Raw genomic sequence first — 19,639 nt, 5'->3', positions numbered from 1 at the left:
GAGCCAATTTGATTCCCTCCCTCCCTCTCTTTCTTTTTTCTTTTCCTTCTCCTCCTGCGATGAGGCTACATTTTAATATTTTAATGTTTCAATATTTTAATGTTGTATTCTAATTTTGTTTTTAAGTTGTAATCATTCAACTTGTTTTTATTATTGCTTGTAAGCCGTTCTGAGCCCGGCCTTGGCTTGGGAGGGCGGGGTATAAATAAAAATTATTATTATTATTATTATTATAACGTGGACCCTCCAAACTTCCTTTTATCCAAAGCTAGCATACAGCTATGGCACAGTTGTAGCCCCAAGCCAGTTTTCTCTGCTTCTGACCCACAAATGCTTTAATTTTATCACCATTTATAAATAGATGTTCTGTTAGTAAGAAGAGAAAATCCAAGGCTACACTGTGACCTTTCATCAAGCAGAAATTGCTTTGCTAAATAAAGCGGAGGAGTGTGGGTCTTGCCACGTTGCTTGTCTGGATGCGAGACGCAAGAGAATACATATTAGGGTGCTGTATTCAGCAGTAATTTCGGATTAAAGTTTGAGGTCTGTCGTGCAAAGTTAACAAGACACGGACATGTGAATCCTCTGTTTTTGCATGGTTAGCTACCAACTAAGACCAATTTTACCTCATCAGCCAACTCACACTGGACTTGGTTTTCTCAAAAGGGCAAGAAAGAGGCTGAATTGAGGGCAGGGTATTTTTAGCACCATTGACTCATCACGGCCAGAGATTTCAGCTGTCAGCAGCTTTTCCCTTCTGCAGAGGTGGGAGAACTACCTGCAGAGGCTGATGGATCACATTGATTTTCAGATGGCACTAGGGGGCTTTGTGGCCGACGCTCTTGTCGAAGTCCAGGTTGCTCTGCCAGAGGACCTGGCAACTGACATGGTCATTCCAGAGCAGTATTCAGGTGGCTCCTGTATGCTGAGAATACAGCTTGAATGCAGGAAGAGGAAAGCTTGAATACAAGCAAACATTAGTACATGCTGATAGTCTACTCAGTGGTAGTGAAGGCTGCAAAGAAAACTTTCTTAACTAAATGCCAGGCAGCTGAACTTTTCCAGGTGGTTCAGAGTCTTTTATCTCCTGGCCCAAACGAGTCTGTGGAACCCCCAGCAGCCTGCTGTGACTCATTTGCACGGTATTTTGAGGATAAAATCTCTTGCATCTGCCAGGCCCGGGATTCCACTGTTGCAGCCAATCCATCTTACAAGGCATCCAGACTACTGTCTGGTTCAGTGTTATTGGACGAGTTTCGGTTGGCAGGTGGACAATGTACTTGGATTGGTGTGTGAGCAACCACTTGCATACTTGACGCTTGCCCTCCATGACAGGTAAGATGTAGCAGGGACAAATGGTTGGACTGGGGTGTGTGTGTGATTAATGGCAGTAAGACAACTTCTTAAGAAATATTCCCCAGGCCCAGAATGTCTTAATAATTGTAGACTGGTCAAACATCTCCTTTACAGGAAGCGTTCCAGAACAGGTGGTCACTGAACAAATCCAGGCACTATTGGCTAAGACTGATTTTCTGGATCTATTTAAATTGGGCCCTGCCCTGATATTATTTGCTACCATCTCCTCCTTTTTCTGGGTGCCTTCAACTTCAGCATTGGTTTTTCAAGCACTCGTAACATGTCTCTTCCCACTGAAATGCAGCTCACATCAGCACCAAAGCTTAAAAAAAGGAGTGAGGAACTATGCTGCAAAAAGTGGGACCCCAAGTAGGAATCTGGTACGAAATCACGTCTTGAGTCTGGAAAGGTTGGTGACTACTTTCTTACAGGGTGGCTTTGCCATAAGAGACATACTTTGGAGCCATCTCTTCTGCACACACGTACTCCCTTCTGTGGCTGGGGTTTCTTCTGCATATAGTGATGGTGCTTTAAAAAGTGTTTGATGACACCTGTGGAATTGGTGAAGTTGTGAGCCATCATTTTAAAATGGCATCTTTTACACTGCCCTTCAAATTCGCCTGAAAACTCAACCTCTGGTTTTTGGGTTCTTCCCCAAATTCTTGGTTTTAAGGCTAAAATATTCAGCCAAAGTACGTCCATAAAAAATTGTGTAGATGGATAAATACACAGCACAGACAGTTCTCTAGACCCAAACAACAAAGGAATTGAGTGGCAAGACCAAAACACATTAGGTATTGTGTCTGCGGTGTCCTTGCTCTTGCGATACAACCTTCCTGCCAAGGACTGGCATCTTAAGTCTTCTGCCATTATTCCTGGATTACCCTGTGCTGCCCCCTGCTGCTCCACCTTAGTTATTAAAATGTTATCAGCACATCCCTAGTAGAGCTACGCCACATGGCTTGCTGTATTGCATTTACTCAGCTGATACTGGAAACCAACCATTCATTCCTGGAATGCAGAATGAGCTGCAAGGATACCAGACTTCTGCCTCTGCCAGTGTTTTTAAACTTTTTACATTCAGCGATAAAGCAGATGTATCTAAAGCAGAGAAGTCAAAGTGCAAATCTACCTGATTCAGCAAATATGAAGTGAGATTCCTATTAAATTAATCCTCATTGCTTGCTGCTTCATGCTAGAACTAGTAACCAGAATTAGAGAAGTACAATATCCCCGAAGCCCAAGGCTGAGCTAATGACACTAAGAGTTATTCAGGTACCTTCTTCACGTTGGAGATATAGCCCAGTGGAAAACACCACAAATATAAGGAATTATATGGTGTCAACATCTGACCTTTGATTTCAATTTTCATGTGAGCACATTTCAAGTACGCAGGGACAATAAGGAAGTTATAAGGTGTGTATAAAAGCTGACAGTTGTGTTCAACAGGTTCTACTGCAAGTAACAAAGAAAATTCATAACCCAATTTTACAAGTTATAGCCACTTAGCAGTAAATTTAATATTGATGTTGACAGATGTCATTTTAGCGGTGCAGTCCACTGCCAGCAACAGACCCACCAAAATTATAAGCGTCATAGAATTTACATGGTACAAGAAGTAAATATGAAAACCATTTATATTTTAAAAATAAAACGTAAGGGAACTCTTGTAAAATGATTCCCATACAACACGCCCCCCCTAAAACCTGAAATACCCTCTTATTAAAAATGTGTTTGCAGATGCTTAGCCGGAGCATAAATATCTAGAACAATGCACATGGATAGTCAATGAAAGTTATCCCATTAGACATTTTTATCACTAAGGTCAACATTATCTTTGCTTTCTATATTTTTGGTGCTCTCATTTTTGACACTGGAAGAAAGGCTTTCTACTAGCTTAGCTTCTATGGGTTCCATTGCAGGTTGCCCATTCAGTTCATCTTTAATTTGTTCAGGTAACTGACTGTGTTCCTTAGCTTTGCATCCCAAGTCCATTTCTTCCAGCACCTGCCCTGCGGTGTCTATGGCTGTTTTACCTTCTGCATCTTCTTCTTCTGTTTTACGTTCTCCATCTTCTTCTTTCCTCTTTGCTTTGAACACCTCAACCCCCATCATTCTCAGGTAATGCAACCTCTCATTCTTGGCCACGAAGGCACGAAGGGAAGTCTTGCCCAGCCAGCCACAAAGCACAATGGAACACTGAAGACTATCTGGCTTGCTGCAAAAACAAGAGATCACCAGCATTAAAAATATACATACAGTATATTGAAAATTAATTCAACGACACAAACCGTTTCTGTAGGCTACTGCTTTCTCGGTTAATTGTAAATTCCGCTGCCACGTCAGTGAGATGTATTAGTAGTTTTAAACAATACTGCTGGCTGGTTTTTAAAGTACTTTAATCAGAGCGGTGGCACAACTCACTGGTAGACCACGTTTTGCCATGAAGATGATCACAGGTGAAAATCTCAGCACTTCCAGTTAAAAAGGATCTGTGGCAACAACAATGGGAAAACTCTCTCCCTGGGATCTTGGAGGACATCTGCCAGTCAGAGCAAGGTATATAGAGCTAGATGGTCCAGTGGCCTGACCCGGTACAATGTGTGTTATTTTAAATGTAGTTTCCCCCCCCTGCTTGCATACTCCTTTAATTAATTGCCTTCAAGGCTAAAAGGGGAGGATGAAAATAAATAAATTGAAGGAAACAGCTAAGGAAGTTGAAAGCTGAAGGAAAAGACTGCCAAGAGGTAAAGTCAGACGTGAGGGACGCGGGTGGCGCTGTGGGTTAAACCACAGAGCCTAGGACTTGCCGATCAGAAGGTTGGCGGTTCGAATCCCCGCGACGGGGTGAGCTCCCATTGCTTCTGCCAACCTAGCAGTTCGAAAGCACGTCAAAGTGCAAGTAGATAAATAGGTACCGCTCTGGTGGGAAGGTAAACGGTGTTCCTGTGCGCTACTCTGGTTCGCCAGAAGCGGCTTAGTCATGCTGGCCACATGACCCGGAAGCTGTACGCCGGCTCCCTCGGCCAATAAAGCGAGATGAGCACCACAACCCCAGAGTCGGCCACGACTGGACCTAATGGTCAGGGGTCCCTTTACCTTCACCTAAAGTCAGACGTGAAAGTAAGAAGAGCGATGAAAGAGCTCCTGCCCTGGGTAAAGGCAGGGAACGAACTGGGAAAGAGCCTCCAGGACGAGGCTGCATTGTAAACGTTTGCTCAAATGCTCCTTGCCTTCCTAAGTGGTGGGAGCATCAACCTGCATTACTAGACACCTCATTGGGAAATCACATGGTCTGTTATATTTCAACTTTGAAAAAAAGATTTAGGTGTTTGCTGATGGTTTTGTAAAGTTCTTTAGAGAAACAGGAAAACGTAGAAGGCAGATGACCAGGTCCTCCCTTCTGTCCTTTAAAGCAGAGCTTTCCAAACTCTTCATGTTGGCCTGCATCATTTCACAACACAGTAATTCAGTTTTATTAGCAAACTAATCCCTTTCCAGCCCCGAGATGGGGAGCATTCGCAAGGCCACTTACGCACTGCAGCCGACACACCGTGTTGCAACACATGTGGAAAGCTCTGCTTTAAAGGTACAATAGCTCTGAGATGTGGCCTTCACAGGTTTTATTAGAGTTAAGAACACAGGGGCATAAAGGCTTCAGTTTCCCCAAAGCCCGGTTAGCTACTGCCATATGGAAGCAGCTGCTGTTTGTTGCCTGCTTTCATTTCAACAATTTCAATGGAAGGGAAGTTAACTTGAAGTCAGTCAAACTTAGAAGTGCGTCTGTATGTGCACATGTGCACACACACAATGAAACAGTGCAGTTACTTACGTTGGATCTGGCTCATACTGCAGGACTATGCTCCCCATAGCTGCAAAAAAGAGCATATGCTTTATTAGACAACATCAGGACCTGCTCCAATCTCACCCCATGCCACCATCTATTTAATGGGAACAGAGTGAGGCAGCCAGCCAAAGACAACATCTGGATTCAGCCAGTAGGATTCAAGTTAAGATGTGACTATGGTGTCCCACTGCCTTCAATGGGAACTAAGTGCAACTAACTTAGCCAAGCTGATTGCGTTGGCCACTAGGTCAGTGCCTGAGGGCTACCACCTTGTTGAAGCTAAGCAGGCCTGGATCTAGTTAGGGGCTGGATGGGTGACCTATCACATGCTTGGGAATCACTGCCATGGGTTCCATAATGGAAAAAGGCCATAAACATAAGTACAAAGACAGGAAACAGAATGGGCTTGATCCAGACCGAGCAGAAGTCCGACTACATGCCTGAAGCTTGTATACTCTTGATATTCAGTCTGTGTTGATTGATAAGTAACTGCTTATTAGAAAGCTCTGTTCTTCAAAGTTAAAATTAGGGAGTAACTATTACTACTACTCTCAGGGGATGCAGGTGGCGCTGTGGGTTAAACCACAGAGCCTAGGACTTGCCGATCAGAAGGTCGGCGGTTCGAATCCCCGCGATGGGGTGAGCTCCTGTTGCTTGGTCCCAGCTCCTGCCAACCTAGCAGTTTGAAAGCACGTCAAAGTGCAAGTAGATAAATAGGTACCACTCCAGCGGGAAGGTAAACGGCGTTTCTGTGCGCTACTCTGGTTCGCCAGAAGCGGCTTAGTCATGCTGGCCACATGACCCGGAAGCTGTACGCCAGCTCCCTCGGCCAATAAAGCGAGATGAGCGCCGCAACCCCAGAGTCATCTGCGACTGGACCTTATTACTACTATTAGGGAGTAACTATTACTACTATTACTATGGAGCTCAGGGTAAGCTGGACAGCAGTCAGAGCTTAATAGTTAGTATATTTCCTTCTGCACATGATGCTTTTTACCACTGTGAGAAAAGAATGAACCAGGATTGGAAATCCTCAGAAGTGAATACTTACCCATTCCTTTGACTTGATTGCGCACCTCACTACTAAGTTTACTTAAGAATGGGTTTTCTTCTGTCAGCAGCACTTTAACATCTTCTATGCTGGCATTTACAATCCTTGCATTAATGAAGGGATAGAGTGTATATATCCCCTGGATGTAAAATAGAAAACCTATTTTTAAAATGCAGTCCTTGCTTTCTTACACGAATAGGCTTGGTCATTTTACTGGTCCAACACAACAACAACACAACAACCCACCAGCACCAATAAACACCCCCTTTATATACATGTTTTTAGTATTTGGACCATTATATCTAAATAAAAAAATAGTTAATTCATTCTTCCTCCCTCCATCCCCAAATCAGTTCATTGTTGTGAAAGAAAACTTGCACTGAAGTGATAATCTCTTCCTGGTCGACTGAATGTTAAAACATATGAAAGCAGAATATAGCCAAAATTTTCAGCCCCTGCACTTTGAGTATAACAGTATCAGGGAGGTTTGTCAGGTTCCAATTTTACGGGATAGGAAAAAATACAAGGGAAAGTCTATACTATACATGCGGAGACCTACAATGGAACTACAGAAATGTTCATAAGCCCGTCAGGAAAAAAACCTTTACAACAGAAAACCCGTCCTCAAAAGGGACAAAAATGCACAGTGCACCCAACAACAGATAAATAAATTTAAGTACAAGAGAGTTGGATCCAGAGTCTTCTCCCAAGTGAAGGCAAACAAGCAAAAACCAAAACCATTTTTGAAGCAACCGTGCTTTTGCCTTTAAGTACTAGAAGCAGCTTACATCCCACCTGTGGACAACTTACACTCAGGGGAAAATATATGCGCTTATCCCGCTGGTATTTTAAGCTTTACTTCGGATTGTCACAAGCTGTAGCCCTTGCATTTCACAGCCACTTACTTGAAAAGATCACAATTTTTTTCTCTATACATACACAGGTGTGTGTGAGAGAGAGGCCTGCCAATTAATTGTCATGAACCTTATGCAATGAAGTTGGCTGCAAAAGCAAACACCGAAATAAACCTGTCTTTACCCACAAAAAGACTCTTTGTTTCAAGGCATACCATAAATAAAATACTTTCACAGCATAGCCGTAGTGCGTTCATTGTTACCTCTTGCGCTAATCTGAAGGCACAGCCAAACTGTTCCCCATCGCTATTGCGGGACCACACTTTTATCCCTGTGTTAATAACCTAAAAACAGGGTTGAAAAGAAAGCAAGAAACAATATTAACATATTTAAGCATTCCAACATGGAATAGTGCATCGGAAGTGACTTGGCAGGCATCAGTATCGGTAAAAGGACATAGCCTATTTTTCTTGACAGGGAAAGGCACTGAGTGGAAATATACCGTATTTTTCGCTCCATAGGGCGCACCGGACCATAGGGCACACCTAGTTTTTAGGGGTGGGAATAAAGAAAAAAAATCTTATTTATGGATCCCGCTGGCTGCTTTGGCTTCCTCTTTAGCCCCACGCAACCTCTCCCTGTCGGAGGGGTTGCGCGCAGCTATGGAACAAGCCAAGGCAGTGAGCAGGATCAATTCCGCTCGCTGTTTTGGCTTCCTTTTTAGCCCCTGCCAGGAGAGGCTGTGCGGGAGAAGCCATAGCCGCGTGCAGCCTCTCCCTGCCAGAGGGGCTGTGCGTGGCTATCCCTGAAGCCTGGAGAGCGAGAGGGGTCGGTGCGCACCGACGCCTCTCGCTCTCCAGGCTTCAGCGAAAGCAACGCGAAGCCTCCGGAGCGTGGAGGGAGCGCTCCCTCTGCGCTTCGGAGGCTTAGCATTGCTATCGCTGAAGCCAAGGAGCCTGCATTTGCTCCATAGGATGCACACACATTTCCCCTCAATTTTTGGAGGGGAAAAAGTGCGTCCTATAGAGCGTAAAATATGGTAGGCGTCTTACATGGTCTACTCTGAATTTCACAAAATATGTAGAAAGACAAAGAAGGGGATAATTGATTCCTAATAAGGACCCCAAGTTGGGAAGAGTTTACCTCAGCCTTTCATAAAGGGGCAGTAACTGAGAGCTTATATGGAGGTTTAGGTGCCCAAGTCGGGGGGGGGGCAAGAGGACGAGGGGAACTGGAAGCAAGTGACTGCCCTCACCAGGCTGACCAGAGGAATCTGCTTCCTTTCTTCGTTTTGCTCAGCAATGGGACATTTTAGGCACAATTTACACTTTTAAAGCACTCTTTTCTCCTATGGTTGTCAACGTGGCATTTCCGGTCTTGAAAGAAGCTAGCTGCTGAGTTTGCTTATTCACTGACACTAGAACTGTTAGGGAAAGACTGTGCTCCACCGGGACCAAGTTAAACGTCATGGTGGGAGACAGCTTTGACAGACAGAAAGAGAAGTGCAGCCATGATGGATCATCAGACAAAAGGCCTAACTGGTCCAGCATTCTTCTCATACTGGCCAAAGAGATGCCCATGGGAGCCCCACAGACAGGACAGGAGTGAATAGCATTCTGCAGCTTCTGATCCCCAGCAATCAGAAGTCAAAGTTATCACCATCCCTACCCCCCAGGACTGGGACGCAGGTGGTGCTGTGGTCTAAACCACAGAGACTAGGGCTTGCCGATCGGAAGGTCGGCGGTTCGAATCCCCGCGACGGGGTGAGCTCCCGTTGTTCGGTCCCAGCTCCTGCCAACCTAGCAGTTCGAAAGCACATCAGTGCAAGTAGATAAATAGGTACCGCTCCGGCAGGAAGGTAAACGGCGTTTCCGTGTGCTGCTCTGGTTTCACCAGAAGCGGCTTAGTCATGCTGGCCACATGACCTGGAAAAACTGTCTGCGGACCAACTTCAGCTCCCTCGGCCAGTAAAGCAAGATGAGCGCCGAAACCCCAGAGTCGTTCGCAACTGGACTTAACTGTCAGGGGTCCTTTACCTTTTTACCCCCAGGACTATTGTTTATTTCGACTTTCTTGCTGAGACAAGAAATACAAGTCAAACCTTCAGCTTTTCACTGTTGTTCAGAAGCACATTCCTTATTTCCTTGGAAACCATGTATAACTGCCTTTTCTTCCCTTCCTGAGTACGAGTTAACAAATTCATCTTGGGAAAGGAAGGATCCAATGCATAAAAAGTCCTAATAAAAAAAACAAACATATTCAAGTTTTATTATTCTGTAGTTCTTATTATATTGTTGATGTTTAAGCTGTATTTTTGGTATGTTAACAGCTCTGACTCTTTTATGGAAAGATAAACATAAATATTGACCTTCATAGCACCTGTGAACCTGTAACTTAAGAAGCTGGATTATTATTATTTTACTCAATATATATTATGAAGATTTAAAGCAAGTTAATATCGGGCCAATAATATACGTAGACCACACTTCAGTGAAATTTGAATAGGTTTGCAACAATTCTGCTGAAATATATACTGGATGGAGACTGAATAATCCTTTCATGCAGAATAAGGCAACTTCTTGAGGATTTGAGGCATAATTTCTTTTTTCAAACGAACAGAACAGAAGGAATGGATTAATAGTTTAGAAAAGATTTAATGTGCGCATGAGAGGAATATAAATAAGGCAGCTTCTCTTCAAAAGAAAAAAAAGCAATATGCAGAGAGAGTAATAAAAAACCAAGATGTTAGAAAAAGTACTGTGCATAAAAGATGCAAAAATGTAAGCTAAAAATAGCCAGGAACTAAGTTGAAATTATTAGACGCTCAAGACAACAGCAAAACCTTTGCTATACTGTGTGAGACAGCAAGGCAAGTTCAGAGTGAGTTTCCCTACAGCTAGGTGTACAATGCAACCCCAAGTTGTCCATCTTTTTTGCTGCACAGTGCTCGTTTTAAAGACGTGTTGTCTGCACACCGAACCACAAGAGTCGGCTTCTTTCTTAATTTCTTGTAGGCTTTAGCTTGCTGAAAGGGAACCTCTGGCCCACAAGCCTAAATTGGTTTGTGGTGGAGAGGCATATTTGGGCTAATACATTTAGCACACTGAATCCTGAGTGTGTCTGTGCTTTCTCCAAGTAGACAGAAAGTAAAATAATGTCAATAGAACCCCTGACTTGAAAATCAAAAAGATGGACTGACTGACATGTCACACCATAAATTTAACTTTGAACTGTTGGCTACTCAATGAAACGTCTATGATAATTTGTATTATTTAAAAATTTTATTAATATAAAATAGTGAAGTGAGGATCACATATTTACGAAAGGAACCTGCAGATTTAAAAATGGCTTGGTCGTTTCATTTCTTCTCATGATCCTGTTGTCTGGATCCAAAAACCAGTGATGGTAGGAGAAAATGCAATTTTAACATTTTGGAAAAACTGCAAGTGAACATTAATACTAAAGCAGTTTTAATATTCGTAGATGCGGAGAAAGCTTTTGACAATATTTCTTGGAGTTTTATGAAGAAAAATCTTCAGGGGATGGGGGTTGGTCAAGGTTTTGAAAATGGTATAGGTGCAATTTATTCAGAACAAAAGGCTAAACTAATTGTTAACAATGTGGTGACAGAGGAATTTAAGATAGAGAAAGGGACACGACAAGGCTGCCCAGTTTCCCCATTGCTCTTTATTTCGGTCCTGGAGGTTTTGCTAAATATGATCAGAAGGGACCAACTGGTTAAAGGTATACAGGTCGGAGCCAAACAGTACAAATTGAAAGCTTTTGCAGATGATTTAGTACTGACATTACAGGAGCCAGAATCTAGTACTAAAAGAGTATTGGAACTGATTCAAGAATTTGGTCAAGTGGCAGGATTTAAGTTGGACAAATTAAAAACTAAGGTTCTCGAGAAAAATCTAACACCGATTGAGAAAGAGAGGTTTCAGAAGGAGACAGGCTTAACATTGGTTAAGAAAGTAAAATACCTGGGGGTTAACATGACCGCTAAGAACTTAAATTTATTTAAAGATAATTATGAAAAATGTTGGTCAGAAGTGAAAAAGGATCTAGAAATATGGTCAAATTTGAAGCTTTCCTTGCTAGGCCGTATTGCTGCTATAAAGATGAATGTATTGCCAAGAATGTTGTTTTTGTTTCAATCATTGCAAATTTTGGACAAAATGGACTGCTTCAAGAAGTGGCAGAGAGATATTTCTAGATTTGTCTGGCAGGGCAAGAAGCCCAGAATAAAATTTAAAATATTAACCGGTGCAAAGGAAAGAGGTGGATTTGCCCTGCCAGACCTTAAACTTTATTATGAATCAGCAGCATTTTGCTGGCTGAAAGAATGGCTGCTTCTTGAGAACACAGACATTTTGGATTTAGAAGGTTTTAATAACGTTTTTGGGTGGCATGCATATCTGTGGTATGACAAGGTTAAAGCACATAAAGCATTTAAAAACCATATTGTTAGGAAAGCATTGTTTAATGTTTGGATAAGATATAAAGACTTACTTGAAAATAAAACCCCAAGGTAGTTATCACTGATGGAAGCGAAGGCTCAGAAAAAGCTCAATATGGAGGCCAAATGGCCGAAATATTGGGAGATTTTGGAACAAGAAGGAGAAAAACTGAAATTGCAGAGTTTTGAGAAACTTAAAGATAAAGTGTGAGATTGGCTTCATTATTATCAAATAAGGGAGGCCTACAATCTGGACAAGAAAATTGGCTTCCAGGTGGAAAAATCAAAATTGGAAACAGAACTGTTAGATCCTAAAACTAAGATACTATCAAGAATGTATAACTTGCTGTTGAAATGGAATACTCAGGATGAAACGGTAAAATCTGCTATGATAAAATGGGCACAAGATGTTGGACATAACATTATGTTTGCTGACTGGGAACAGTTGTGGACCACAGGTATGAAATTTACGGCATGTAATGCCTTAAGAGAGAATATTATGAAAATGATATACAGGTGGTACATGACACCAGTCAAGCTTGCAAAAATCTATCATTTGCCCGACAATAAATGTTGGAAATGTAAAGAGACTGAAGGTACATTCTTTCACCTTTGGTGGACGTGCCCAAGGATTAAGGCTTTCTGGGAGATGATTTATAATGAAATGAAAAAGGTATTTAAATATACCTTCCTGAAGAAACCAGAGGCCTTTCTCCTGGGCATGGTCGGCCAATTGGTGTTAAAGAAGGATAGAACTTGCTTTATGTATGCTACAACAGCAGCAAGAATACTCATTGCAAAGTATTGGAAGACACAAGATCTACCCACCCTGGAAGAATGGCAGATGAAGGTGATAGACTATATGGAATTGGCGGAAATGACTGGCAGAATCCGAGACCAGGGAGAAGAGTCGGTGGAAGAAGATTGGAAGAAATTTGAAGATTATTTACAGAAACATTGCAAAATTAATGAATGTTAAAATGATGTCGGAATGAAATTAAGTGGTTTTAGCAGCAATGTCAAAAAGGAGTATGTAAAAATGGATTGTTAACAGGTGAAAATGTAAAGCTACAATATATTAAGATAAAGAATTAAGATAAAAACAAAGAGGGAAAGGATTTGCTGAAGTAACCATTTGAACTGGAATACAAAAAAGGGAGGTGTGAGGAGGTCAGGGAAATAAGTGAATGAAAGGCAAGACATGGAAAGATGGATTTACTTTTAATTGTTTTTATTTTTTCTGTATTTTGTATTTTTGTTTCTTTTTTCTATTTCTATTTTTTTTACTTTTGTAACTCTTTTTGAAATTCTAATAAATATCATTTTTTTTAAAATGCAATAGCAGTGTTCTGTGAAATCTTCTGGAAGGCAGCAGTATAGCACCACAACATTACCAAGAGGTTATTGTGCAGGATGTGAAATGTGCTGAATAAGTAAAATAAATGCAGGTTGTTATGTAGCATATACTTATGTTGTATGAAAAATGAAACATATTTTCTTACTGAATTGGTGAGAATAGTGAATCGTCTTCAGAAAGAAACACAAACGGGTCTTCTTTAAATCCAAAAAGCTTCATTTTTTTAGATGGTGGAGGCCTGGAAGTAACAGATTTATCCAGGGTCAACAGTTTTTGGATGGACTGGCAAAAATTCTGGTCAACAGGTTCCCCCTTCTGCTCCACCAAAGAAGCTCCCCACCACCACTAGGAGAGCCTGCCATTTTTGGGTAGACAGTTTTGGATGCTCAGAGAGTAGGCTGGTTTGGCAGTGAGGGATACCACTGCCAACATCTCCCCCCATCCCTCTCAACCTTAGAGCTGGAAAGGGAGCAGAGATCACCACACAACTGCTGAGATTATCTCTGCCCACCTCTGCAGTTTTTAAGTAGAGAGGAGGGCCAAACTCTCCATGTCAAAAGCTGGATATATCCAAGTTGAGCAGTACAGGAAGAATTTTAACAGATTTCTGTATTTTGCTTAGAGTGAGAACTGCCAGAAATACAGTGGTGCCTCGCAAGACGAAAAGAATCCGTTCCGCGAGTCTCTTCATCTTGCGGTTTTTTCGTCTTGCGAAGCAAGCCCATTAGCGGCTTAGTGGATTAGCGCTATTAGCGGCTTAGCGGGCTTAGCGGATCAGCTGATAAGCAGCTTAGCGGATCAGCTGTTAAGCGGCTTAGCGGATCAGCTGATAAGCGGCTTAGCGATCAGCTGTTAAGCGGCTTAGCGGATCAGCTGTTAAGCGGCTTAGGGGCTTAGCGGATCAGCTGATAAGCGGCTTAGCGGCTTGGGAAAAAGGGGAGAAAAGGGGGGAAAAAACCGCAGGAACTCGCAAGACATTTTCGTCTTGCGAAGCAAGCCCATAGGAAATTTGTTTTGCGAAGCACCTCCAAAACGGAAAACCCTTTCGTCTAGCGGGTTTTCGGTCTTGCGAGGCATTCGTCTTGCGGGGCACCACTGTATATTTTAAAGGACTGGTTCAACAGCAGTTCTAGAATCCTCACCCGGGGAAACTCAGTTGGTAGCGCATGAGACTCTTAATATCAGTCATGAGTTCGAGCGCCACGCTGGGCAAGAGATTCCTGCACTGAGGGGGGTTGGCCTAGATGATTCTCAGTGTCCGTTCCAACTCTACAATTCTTTGATTCTATGATATTCACTAATGCAGAAAACCATAACCACGTAATACTACTACTCTAGTATGTGGAAGTTCAGTGTTCAAAGTATTCCATATATATTCTCAGCCATCCTTAAAACAGCACAGAAAACTAGTCCACTACAGTGGTACCTCGGGTTACATACGCTTCAGGTTACAGACTCCGCTAACCCAGAAATATTACCTCGGGTTAAGAACTTTGCTTCAGGATGAGAACAGAAATCGTTCAGCAGCGGCGCAGCGGCAGCAGGAGGCCCCATTAGCTAAAGTGGTGCTTCAGGTTAAGAACAGTTTCAGGTTAAGAACAGACCTCCGGAACGAATTAAGTACTTAACCTGAGGTACCACTGTATTACCCTTACAACACTATCTGAAGAAGTGAGCATGTACACGAAAACTCATACCAATACCAAACTTAGTTGGTCTCTAAGGTGCCACTGGAAGGAATTTTTTTTTTTACATTATAACACAGAGTGGTTGGGGTTGGGAGGAATATTGCTTACAGCCAACTAGTAAATTCATGGCAGAGACAAAATTTAAACAAGGCTTTTCCACCTTGTAATTCTATCTAATCATTACGTTACACCAACTTTCCAAAACAACTACTCCCATATCAGTCATCATAGGGATGTCACAACCATGCATATGAAGTGGCCCTCACGGGTTGGTTTTGCTAAGGGCAAAAGAAAACAACGTGCTAAGAAGGCTGAGCGGAGATCGTATCTCAATAAGGCTGCCTTTGTGGTTCTATGATCTCAAGAGCTTCTGGCTGGAGAGGAAATCCTGGGGCAATTTCAGCTTCCCTACATGCTGGGAGAACCAGCAAAAGCACCAATACAGACAAATGGCTTGGCTTGACTATCTTTAACAATGGCAAGCTTCAGAGGCTCCTCACGGTGTCTCTGCCATGGGAGCATATTCACCCAGTGCTTTTCCAGCTGCACTGGCTCCCGGTGGAGTACAGGGTCAGATTTAAGGTGCTGCTTTTGACCTTTAAAGCCCTTCACGGCCTAGGACCCTCGTACCTACAAGACCGCCTCTCCTGGTATGCCCCATGGAGAGCCTCAAGGTCCATAAATAGCAACACCCTAGTGGTCCCGGGCCCTAAGGAAGTTAGATTGGCTTCAACCAGAGCCAGGGCCTTTTCAACTCTGGCTCCGGCCTGGTGGAACGTTCTGCCTCATGAGACCAGGGCCCTGCAGGATCTGATTTCTTTCCGCAGGGCCTGTAAGACAGAGTTGTTCCTCCTGGCCTTTGGCTTGGAGCCAATTTGATTCCCTCCCTCTCTTTCTTTTTTCCTTTCCTTCTCCTCCTGCGATGAGGCTACATTTTAATATTTTAATATTTCAATATTTTAATGTTGTATTTTAATTTTGTTTTTAAGTTGTAATCATTCAACTTGTTTTTATTATTGCTTGTAAGCCGCTCTGAGCCCGGCCTTGGCTGGGGAGGGCGGGGTATAAATAATAATAATAATAATAATAATAATAATAATAATAATAATTATAGTTTCTTACCCACACACTCCATCCTTCTTGTTTTCAGTAGTCTCAGTTACAAAGGAGTCTCCATCCTTTGCTTCTACGGCCACATGGTCTTCAGCAGTTTCTAAAGAACCTTGCTCTGCAGCGGCAGACACTGTGCTGATTGTCTTCTCTGGCAGCCGGTGCTGCAGCTATTCCAAAACAGAAGGAACAGGTCTTGATGCATAAAAAAAAGGTCTCAAATGTTACAACATACATCATTTCCCCTTACCACTGTTTAAATCATATCTATTCAAGACCCAAAGTGCAGTAGCGGGGGAATTATGCTTTTCATACTGCACTGAAATTCAGAGTTACAAACCATGTACAACTTTTTGTTTTATTCTATTTGATAGCAACAACAGATACGCCTCCCTGTTGAGTGGGACACCAAGTTACACTGATAAACTTCACTTCCATCTTTGGTAACTATTTCTGTTCTTTCTTTCTTTTTTTAGCTGTGCTGTGTTTTTTTTAGTCTTACAGAATTACAGATGTGCTTTGAGCTACATGTGTCTGCATGCATATGTCTTATGTAAATTGTCATAATGTACCATTTTACTGGCCTTACAAGATGTAATCCCTATTAAATAAAAAGTGAGACACGAGCACTGTGCGTTCTGTTCCTAAAGTGTTTCTTAGCAGCCTCCTACTCAAGCTGCTGGTGCTGAGCTCCCAGAAATGTTATTAAAGGGCATTAATAAGAAAATTCTAAATTATCAATTTGTATCCTCTTATATGTAAGTTAAAGAGGGCCAGCAATAAATAAAACAAAAAAGGGAGGTAGCCCCCCCCCCAAAAAAAATATGGGCAAAGGCAGCAAAAACCATGAGATAGAATATTATTCCTTTTTCCTATCCTGTGCATTTTGCTCCTATTCCTACTGTGTTTTTTACATTCCACACTGCATTCTCTAACTGTGTAACTTCACAGGAACTGTAATAAATACAGCAAAATGAAAAACTGTGAACTATCAATGAATGTAAGTATACCGCAAAATCCACAGAATTTGCATGAATGCGCATTCTAAAACAGCAAAAGATGCTTTAAAGATGTTTCCATGCTATCCTGAGTACAGAAGATTTAAATATTTTTTCAGCTTAACACCTAGGGCACTCTTGAAATAAATGGGCCTTAAGAATTGATTAGTTCTGGCTGAATTATGCCACTAGTATACAGCCCACCCAAAATACATTATTATGTATTGCATTATTATGCACATCTTCAACACTGCGTCTTTGCACGTCTACTTTCTTATACAAATGATTTCACAGTTATTTCTACAACTATCTGAAAAACTTGTCAGAGCTGGGTTTCAATGAAAGACCTGTTCCTTGTCCATAAATGTCACAGGACCAACTTCAAAACAGAAGCCGGGACAGCTAGTACTCATTCTGCCATTTTGAGATCAAGCGCTCAACTCAAAGGGCTTTGTAGACCCAGCCTTTCTCTAGAACACCAAAGAGATGTGATACTTTGAGACATCTAGCATAGGTAACTGCATAATAACTCTGTTATTATGGAGAAAGCAGCCCTACACGAGAAAACCAGGTACCATAAGGTGCCATGTTACCTTCCATTTGTACAGATTTTCATGCCTCAATTTCACTAACTAGCCAATTATGCAGCCATATGCATCTGGAGTTGTATTTATGTTATGGCTGCATAATTGGCTAGTTAGTGAAATTATCACTAGTATCACATCTCTTTGGTGGTGTTTAGAGCAGGGCCAATAAGGGGCCAGCCTGAAGAGAACCCCAAGAAGAAGAGGCCTTTGGCCCACGGACGTAAGGTTTCCTGATACTTTGAGACATCTAGCATAGATAACTCCATAATAACTCCGTCATAATGGAGAAAGCAGCCCTACACGGGAAAACCTGCCTCTTGTTCTTGGGGCTCTCTTCAGGCTTGCCCCTCATTGGCCCTGCTCTAAACACTCCCTTGTGGCTTTTACCTGGCTGCTGGAATATGGGCCTGGATTAAGAGATATGTGTAGAAATCTCTGACATGTGCGGCCAGAAGGCAGCCTACTGTACAAATCTAAGAGTCACACACATTTCTATGTCCACTTTTGCCTTCTCTTGGGCTGAAAAGGATTACCCACCCCTATGCTACACTTTAGTCAAATGCAGACCCTGAATAGATATCCCAAACCAACATAATGCCCAGGTCTCAATGATTTTCTTTGAGGATGTTCACAGATTTGGATTGCTCAATGAGTTGCTTTTTAAAATTCGCCAACTGCACTTGAAAATTCCCCTTGACATCCACTCTCAAAAACAGTTCCCCTTGGTGGCCTGGGGTGAGGGAGAGGGGTTGCTCTATGAGACACAGAAGCCCACAGTCCTCTGGGGCCACCAAACTTGTCTTGGGGATCTTGGGATCCTAGCTTTTCTTTCACAGCATGTTGCAAAACCGTTCCAACTAGAGCAAACATTACCTTGGGCTGACGCTTATTCCATGGCATCGGAGATTTTTTAATTAATACAGCTACAAAGAAACCTCCAGTATTCTGATGATGTGGCAGAATTCTGAAACTAGATAAAGACACAGATTTTGTACCACTATGCACCACCTAAAGAGGGAAACTGAGGTCCAGTTTATGAACAAGGAAGTTTATACTTTTTGGTGTATTTTTTTTTAATCAAGCCAAATGAAATCTAAATGAACTGTTTTTCTACCATCGTTTTTTTCTGAACCTATCACATATTGAATAAAGAATTCAGAACAGTGACATTTTCACAGTATTTGACTGCTTTAGGTTAAGGAACGTATTGTAAAAGCAAATATCCAAATGATTGTGAAGAATAATTTTTAATTAGCTTGAGCTCAGCGACAGAAAAGGATGATATAAATGTAGTAACAAATAATAACAACAGCTTTTTTTGATTTAAGAAAGTTGATCTGGTTTTCTGCATTGCCACTTAAGAAGTCATCCCCAATGCACAGATCCTGTTTTAAAAATAAAAAGTGCTTACAGCTGTCTGAGCACATACTTCACAACTGAACTCAATTAATAAGTCCGCCAATTTCAATGGCTCTACTCTGAGCATGACTTAGTTGGATGCAACCTGATATTTAGATGAACCTGAACTAAAACACAGTCTACAGTTCTGAGACCACCAACAAACGGCCCCGAAATAAACATTTCCTCATTACAATCAACTAGGATTGTTGAAACAATCTTCCTAAACATTAGGAAGAACTTCCTGACAGTAAGAGCTGTTTGACAGTGGAATTTGCTGCCAAGGAGTGTGGTGGAGTCTCCTTCTTTGGAGGTCTTTAAGCAGAGGCTTGACAACCATATGTCAGGAGTGCTCTGATGGTGTTTCCTGCTTGGCAGGGGGTTGGACTCGATGGCCCTTGTGGTCTCTTCCAACTCTATGATTCTATGATTCTAGGAACTGCAAGACTATGCTGAGCGCGGAAACAATCAGCTGCAGGAATACCCACCAGCGCTCCAAATGTAACGCTTTAAGTTTTTCTTCATCTTTTAAGGGGAACATGGTGGGCCGGATCTGGGTATGCCTGTTCGAAGGCACTTCACTCCAGTCTTCAAACCATTGGCCATCTTTCGTCATTACCTAGGTGGGAAAATGTACCAATTAACAGTGAGGACGGCCTCAAGTTTGCCAATGACAAGTCAGCAGATTACAAGAGGAGTGTTAAATAGCAATTTCAGATTTTATTAAGGTTTTAAGACTCAGCCCACTAGGTGAAATAGATGAATCTGCTAGAAAGCTGGAGAATGTGATTTTATACCCCCTGCCCCAGGGTACCCCCTGCCTGCTACTGGGGATAAATTCTGCTCCCTTCAAGAAACAGTCACAGGGTAGTACCTGTATGAATGTTTTATCTAGGGAGTGTATTGTTGTATTGTTGCCTGCTTGTATGTT

The 19,639-nt window shown here is 42.2% G+C and overlaps 1 protein-coding gene and 2 long non-coding RNA genes across 4 annotated transcripts in view; 1 reads left to right on the top strand and 2 right to left on the bottom strand.

The window, feature by feature from the left end:
- Positions 1 to 250: 250 nt before the first annotated feature.
- LOC310767648 lies at positions 251 to 3,053 on the top strand. Its single transcript, XR_014551004.1, has 2 exons — positions 251 to 829; positions 870 to 3,053. It is a non-coding gene; the product is annotated as an uncharacterized lncRNA (long non-coding RNA).
- NSUN2 (NOP2/Sun RNA methyltransferase 2) overlaps positions 2,843 to 19,639 on the bottom strand; it is a 35,702-nt gene continuing 18,905 nt past the window's right edge. Inside the window, exons 11-19 of one of the 2 annotated variants that reach the window (XM_083624645.1) lie at positions 19,197 to 19,327; positions 18,184 to 18,280; positions 15,738 to 15,895; positions 13,073 to 13,165; positions 9,210 to 9,345; positions 7,372 to 7,452; positions 6,255 to 6,393; positions 5,189 to 5,228; positions 2,843 to 3,574 (exon numbers count right to left, since the gene is read on the bottom strand). In XM_083624645.1, the coding sequence (XP_083480771.1) occupies positions 3,160 to 3,574; positions 5,189 to 5,228; positions 6,255 to 6,393; positions 7,372 to 7,452; positions 9,210 to 9,345; positions 13,073 to 13,165; positions 15,738 to 15,895; positions 18,184 to 18,280; positions 19,197 to 19,327 (1,290 nt within the window). In that variant the 3' untranslated portion in view covers positions 2,843 to 3,159. Of the gene's footprint in view, positions 3,575 to 5,188; positions 5,248 to 6,254; positions 6,394 to 7,371; positions 7,453 to 9,209; positions 9,346 to 13,072; positions 13,166 to 15,737; positions 15,896 to 18,183; positions 18,281 to 19,196; positions 19,328 to 19,639 lie in introns of both variants that reach the window. The other variant, XM_083624646.1, reaches the window with a different exon arrangement.
- LOC310767624 lies at positions 16,182 to 18,177 on the bottom strand. Its single transcript, XR_014550980.1, has 2 exons — positions 17,898 to 18,177; positions 16,182 to 17,829 (listed from the first exon to the last, which is right to left on the bottom strand). It is a non-coding gene; the product is annotated as an uncharacterized lncRNA (long non-coding RNA).

Source organism: Podarcis filfolensis (genome assembly GCF_964270895.1).
Source record: "Podarcis filfolensis genome assembly, chromosome: 7".
NCBI lineage: Eukaryota > Metazoa > Chordata > Lepidosauria > Squamata > Lacertidae > Podarcis > Podarcis filfolensis.
Note: the sequence above shows the minus strand (reverse complement) of the source record. Positions and strands in the feature narration are given on the sequence as shown.